The following is a 7,143-nucleotide window of genomic DNA, read 5'->3' as shown; positions in this document are numbered from 1 at the left end:
ATTGATCCAGCACTAACGTACATGTACCTCGTTCCAATATAGTGCCAATATTGGCATTGATTCTCAGTTATTCGAATTTTACAACAATTAAAACAAACTTTTTCATTGTAGAACTTGATATTATGTTCATAATGATTACAGAAAATCTTGATGATTTACTAACAGAGCGACAAAAAACTAAGACCAAATCTGAATTTTGCAAAATTATGGAAGATACGATTCATAAATTGCAAAATGTCCCTAGGTAGGAATATGTTTACAAATATAATCAATTTCTATATGAAAGTTAGTTTCAATAACGTAGTTAATAATTTAGGTTGACAGCCAAAGCAGCATTTAAAATAATGCATGATAAAGTAAACAAAATTTTCAAACCCACAAAACGTAAGTTTTTTTCAATTTATCTTAAAAACTATTCCAATAACTGAAAATAAGTAACATAATTGAGTCAACGGAAAGCATAACCGACGCTGCGTTCCCCCTGAGTCCGAACGCAGCGTCGGTTATGCTTTCCGTGCACTCAATTATAGTTTTTTCACTTTGAAATTAAATAACATTGCTCAAAATTTCTAGTTCCACCGTTGGCAAGACTTAGAAGAATAAATGTAGATTCTCCCGCTGAAATTGAAGAGAGTAACGTCGAAGCAACACCAGAGACGCAAACAAAAGAAATGGAAGACGCAGAAGAGGCGGAAGGTATTACATTCCTACATATCTTTAACACAGTAGGGAAGAATGAATCTTTTAAATCAAAATCACTTTACAGGTCTTACACGATTTAAAAAAAAATTAAGTAATTAAATTCCTTATCACTTCTTACACCTACATTTAAAATTTTTTTTTACTTACATTTATTTTTTTGTAACAAAGTAAGATGAAGTCAATATTTTCATAAAATACAATAAATGCATCAATAATTAACGTAATACTTGTTATATTTTAAGTACATATTTTAAAATATAGAGTGGAAGTATATATATTTCAATAAACTAAAACAAAACATATTCATATAAATTAAAATTATAACCCATTTTTTCCACAATTACTTTTAACAATTTATTTTTAATTATTAAATAACGTTTTGGCAGCTCTCACAACCCTTATCAAATTAATATAACATTATTAATTATAATTTTAAACCAAAAAAATCAGCTAATAAAAAATTATTATTTGTGATATAAAATTAAAAATAAATTGTAAAAATAAAATTGATTAAAAATACATTAGAATTTGAACCCAACAAATTCAGATCAATAGATTAATTAATTAATTAATTTTAATTGTAATTAATTTTACTTGTAGGTATATAAAAATATTAACGTTAATTTTTACTTTTTATTTCAGGTGTCATTGTAGCGGAAATTACTATCCCCTCTGGTAAAATTTAACTCTTACAAATATGACATAATGATCTGGACAGTAAAATATGACCTATCATTGATTGATTTTCATTTTTGTACGATTAAATTTTGAAAATGCAGAAGCATGAATTTAATATTTTCCGAACGTATTTTTTGATCAGTATCGCACTCAAAAATCATTAAGGATTCCTCATAAGTGTCGTAAAAAGTACTATATAAAGTATCCTATACATGATTCTATAATAAAACTTATGGGCACCTTCTATAGGAGAAATAAAATAAGCTGGCTTAAAGGTCACCAATATGATGAATATTATGCAAGATCTTTGCGGGATCCAACATGAAAACTTATATGGGTTATTTATTTTGACAATTCATTATAGGATTCTATACATTATGATCTTATGTAGGATAATTCTTAACCTTCGCTTGACAAGATGCCCACCCAGGGTGGGCCAGACAAATTGAAATTGCCATATCTTCTAAAGTTTTGCCTTAATTGAATCGCGATTTTAAGTCACTGAACAAAATCTTAAGAACTTTCAAAAAATGTAAAAACAAATTTAAAAAAAAAATTTCTTCTTGATTATTTATAACTTTTATCAATGTATGTACGGAGATAACCGGGATGATTCAGATATTTTTTTAATTCTATTTTACAAAAAGACTTCAAATCATGCAGACTTTTCACTGTGAGTGTTTTATGATGTCAAATAATAGATATAAAAAATATTATATTGCATTTTTCATTTGTTTAAACAATTTATTGTTATTATTTATTAACTTTCTTTGTTCTGCACCTAGAAGGATGCAGTTTTTTTCTAATTTTGCAATTTATCAAGCGGAATATAATAAAAGATAGATTTGATGTAAAATTATTAATTCAACAATTGTTTAAACAATTATTGTTATTATTTACTAACTTTCTTTGTTCTGCACCTAGAAAGATGCAGTTTTTTTCTAATTTTGCAATTTATCAAGCCGAATAAATAAAAGATAGATTTGAAGTAAAATTATTAATTCAACAATTGTTTAAACAAATAAATATTGTTAATTACTTACTTTTTTCTGCGGACCTAGAATGATGTAGTTTTTTTCAAATTTTGCAACTCATTAAGCCGAATATAATAAAAGATAGATTTGATGTAAAATTGTAAATTCAACAATTGTTTAAACAATCGTTTGAATACTAAATTCATATAAAATCTTCATGTTTATTATGTTGAGCTTGTTAAGATGCAAAATTAGAAAAAAATTGCAATTTTCTAGGAATATTATGAAGAATGTTAATAAATAGCAACAATTATTTGTTTAAACAATTTATAATAATAGTTGTTGCAAATTGAATTATATATTTTATTTTATTTATAACCTTTGAATTAATAACTACGAAGAAAAGGTAACAAATTTATAAAATTCTTCTACTGTCGTATGTATATTTGAAAAAGTTATAAATTATTAATAATAAATTGTTTAAACATATAAAAAATCAACAAAACATTAATAAAATATATTATTTGGTGACATATAACAATTTTGGAAAAAAACTGAATGATTCTAAGTTTTTATTGCAATATACAAAGAAGAAAACATTTGGCCCACCCTGGGTGGGATCTTGTCAACCGTGTATATAAAAAGTATCCTGTCTGGCGAAGGTTAAAAATAATTTTTGTTAATTACTGTTAATTAATTAATTAAAATATAAGAGTACTAACTCAAACAATTTACTTTATTATTATAAACAATAATAAGTAATAATTATTAATAACAATCTCTCCCATATAGGATCATATGTAGGATTCTATATAGAATTCTATATATTATACATAAATCCTATGTAGAATTCTATAAACGATCCCATACAAAATCTTACAATCCTATGTATTTAATCTTGACGGCAGCTTATTCCATTTTTCAAAAGACACCTGGAATTTTGTAAAGGATCCTGTTTATAGTACCTTCACAGAAAAAAACTGAACTCAAAATGAATAGCATACAACTCAAAATTATTTGCGTACGCTACTCATTTTGAATAATCCTTTTTGCTGCACGTGAAAATGAGTAACTTAAAATTCGTTACTGAAGGGTTTTCGGAATCGTAATCAACGACCTTGAAAGTATAAAAAATGAGTTTCAAGCCGTATATACTGCTATTTTTTAGAAATATTATTTTTGGATGATAAGTCCTTTTTTACTGACCAAGACCAATCACATTACATTTACGTATGTCGTGTATAAAAATTTATTTTTAATTTCGTAATATTTCAGATATAATATCTGATCCAACCGACGTTTTTCTACCAATAGATGCGTTACACCTGAGCCAAATTTCTGTAGACAGTTACATTGATAGTGAGTAATAACAGATCTATTGAATGTAGTTTTCTAAAAAACTTATTTTCGGCTGATAAACCCCTTTTAAATTAACAATGACATATACATTTACTTACATCGAGCATAAAAATTCTTTAGAAATTTATCTTTTCATAATATTTCAGCTATAACAACTGATCCAGAGAACGGCTTTCTATCAGAAGATGCGATAAACGTCAACCAAATTACATTTAATAATGAGATTCGCAGTGAGTAATAAAAAATCAATTATTACTATTATTATATTATAATGCATATTTAATAGTGAATCTCCAGAATCTGTAGTTGTAAACAATGGCCGGTTAATATCAACCCTCACAGCACCGGATATTTAAGGATATCCCTAGAACATCCTGGGGATATCCATTGCCTTGCGGCGGTTTGGATATCCCTCGGACATCCTGAGGATATCCTGGGACATCCCTGGCATATCCCAGGGATATCCAAACCGCCGCAAGGCAATGGATATCCCCAGGATGTCTCAGGGATATCCTTAAATATCCGGTGCTGTGGGGGAACATTGTCGGAATTGACTGACTTGACATTGTCTACATTACCTGGTTCCGGAGATTCACCGTAAACCGTTCACTTATTTCCAATTCTAACTTTAGGAATTATCAACTTTGATAATCTGGAAATGATAATTGATGAAAATACAGGTACATTATAAATATACATTTTTTATTCTAAATTTCAATTTTTAAATTCTCATTGTAAATTTCAGAGAAGGAAACAGATGAAAATGAAGAAAACTCCAATGGAAGCGAGATTAATCAGCAATTGACAAGTCAACAGGTGCTTATAGCTGCAGAAAACTCGGAAAGTAATAATTTTTTTTAAAATCGATCATTTATTTTTGCAAGTGTATACACTTATTTTTATTTCTAAATTTAGGATTAATCAACTTTGACAATCTGGGAATGGTAATCGGCGAAGATACAGGTACATTATAAATATACATTTTTTATTCTAAATTTCAATTTTTAAATTCTCATTGTAAATTTCAGAGAAGGAAACAGATGAAAATGAAGAAAACTCCAATGGAAGCGAGATTAATCAGCAATTGACAAGTCAACAGGTGCTTATAGCTGCAGAAAACTCGGAAAGTAATAATTTTTTTTAAAATCGATCATTTATTTTTGCAAGTGTATACACTTATTTTCATTTCTAAATTTAGGATTAATCAACTTTGACAATCTGAGAATGGTAATCGGCGAAGATACAGGTACATTATAAATATACATTTTTTATTCTAAATTTCAATTTTTAAATTCTCATTGTAAATTTCAGAGAAGGAAACAGATGAAAATGAAGAAAACTCCAATGGAAGCGAGATTAATCAGCAATTGACAAGTCAACAGGAGCTTATAGCTGCAGAAAACTCGGAAAGTAATAATTTTTTTTAAAATCGATCATTTATTTTTGCAAGTGTATACACTTATTTTCATTTCTAAATTTAGGATTAATCAACTTTGACAATCCGCGATCTCCCCTATATCTTCAATAACTGAAAGAACCCCGCACCATTTACATGGGAATTTGGGGTCCGGTGAAATTTTCTGCAACTTTGTAATTTTGTAGTTTTTGACCTCCTGAACAAAAAATGTAAATGGCAAAATTCCAAAAAATGGACAGATTTTTTAAAAATTGAGGTTTAAGTTTAAAAAATAGTGTTAAAAGCGAAAAAAATCAAAAATGAGTAAAACCAAAAGAACTTAATAAACTTTTTTAAAACTCGTTACTCTGGGGTTCTCGGGGTCGCTGATTACGAATTCGATGTTAATTTTTGAAAATCCAAAAAGGCGGATTGAAAATGGCCGACCAATTTTTTTTAAATACATTGAATTCACATGAATCTCGTTATTCGGGGGTTTTGGGGGTCGCTGATTACGAATTCGATAACAGTTTTTGAAAATCCAAAATACCAGATGCAGTATGGCGTTAACATTATAACGTACTGCTTACGTTCTCATTCTGGACTCAGCTTACGAAACGGCACGAGACGTTATAGAAACATTTTATATTGAATCAAGAAGGATAAAGAAAAACATGATGAAAGATAAAAAAAATATTATATACTTAGCTACAAACTATTGTACAAACCGAATTTTTTATCACCGAGGCTTAAAAAGTCGTCTAGTAACAAGTTTTAAATAAATAAAAATAATTTTTAATAATTCTTCCGCCAGTCTGCATCCGGTATTTTGGATTTTGAAAAACTGTCATCGAATTCGTAATCAGCGACCCCGAAAATCCCCGAGTAACGAGATTCAAGTTAATTCGATAAATTTAAAAAAAATGGTCGGCCATTTTGGATCCGCCATTTTGGATTTTCAAAAATTAACATCGAATTCATAATCAGCGATCCCGAGAACCCCAGATTAACGAGTTTTAAGAAAGTTTATTTAGTTCTTTTGGTTTTACTCATTTTTGAATTTTTTTCGCTTTTAACACTATTTTTTAAACTTAAACCTCAACTTTTAAAAAATCTGTCTATTTTTTGGAATTTTGCCATTTACATTTTTTGTTCAGGAAGTCAAAAACTACAAAATTACAAAGTTGCAGAAAATTTCACCGGACCCCAAATTCCCATGTAAATGGTGCAGGGTTCTTTCTACGAATAAAAATTTCAGATAAACAAAAAGAGGCAGATGAAGAAAACTACCAGAAGTCCAATCAGCAAAAGTCTACTGATGTAATGAACTCGAAATGTAAGATTTTTTAATAACTAAGCGCTTACACATTCAAGTGTATATTTTCTTCTAGATTTACAGCTAAAACCGTTTTAGTCTATAAATCCCTACAAATAATTTATTTTTCAGATAAAAACCACAAACATAACAGGAAACCAACATGGAGGTCAACATCCTATAAGTTAAAAAACTTTTATAAAGTTCAGATTCCTCAATGGCAACTAAACCCTAACCAACCCCGATGGCAACCAAGCCCTAACCATCCCCGATGGCAACCATACACTCAACATCCCAGATGGCAACCATATCCTCAACAACTCAGATGGCAACCCTATCCTCACCATTCCCAAGGAAATCTGCACACTCATTATCGTCGAGCAAGAAAATGAAAAGCATAATAAAAAAAAATTGTTATTATTAACATAATTAATATTTTGATATTTTAAATTGTCATTTAACAAAATTACATTCTTAACATAGAATAATAATAAATTATCATTTTAAAAAATTCTTTATTAAAAATTTAACGTTATTATAAAAAACCTTTCTAATTCCATGAATTAATTAAACACTACAGTCCACATTTAAAGCCATCCTACCAAAACGCGTGCAATTATTATTAAACAATACTTTCCACCACTGAAATACCACTAACCCAACCAGTGCTATTATTAAAAAAATATGAAACTATTTTCAATACATTAACCACTACTTTT

General features: G+C 28.7%; 1 protein-coding gene across 1 annotated transcript; it reads left to right on the top strand.

Annotated features, from left to right (window-relative positions):
- Positions 1 to 317: 317 nt before the first annotated feature.
- LOC127290813 (uncharacterized) lies at positions 318 to 6,816 on the top strand. Its single transcript, XM_051319627.1, has 13 exons — positions 318 to 384; positions 574 to 696; positions 1,345 to 1,377; positions 3,630 to 3,713; positions 3,860 to 3,943; positions 4,346 to 4,393; positions 4,459 to 4,557; positions 4,629 to 4,676; positions 4,742 to 4,840; positions 4,912 to 4,959; positions 5,025 to 5,123; positions 6,368 to 6,445; positions 6,557 to 6,816. The coding sequence occupies exons 1-13, from the start codon at positions 345 to 347 to the stop codon at positions 6,814 to 6,816; spliced, it is 1,143 nt and encodes a 380-aa protein (XP_051175584.1). The 5' UTR covers positions 318 to 344.
- The last annotated feature ends 327 nt before the right edge of the window (positions 6,817 to 7,143 follow it).

The sequence above is a fragment of the Leptopilina boulardi genome, unplaced genomic scaffold (genome assembly GCF_019393585.1).
Source record: "Leptopilina boulardi isolate dan_hultmark-lab unplaced genomic scaffold, ZJU_Lbou_2.1 LbouV2_81, whole genome shotgun sequence".
Lineage (NCBI taxonomy): Eukaryota > Metazoa > Arthropoda > Insecta > Hymenoptera > Figitidae > Leptopilina > Leptopilina boulardi.
Note: the sequence above shows the minus strand (reverse complement) of the source record. Positions and strands in the feature narration are given on the sequence as shown.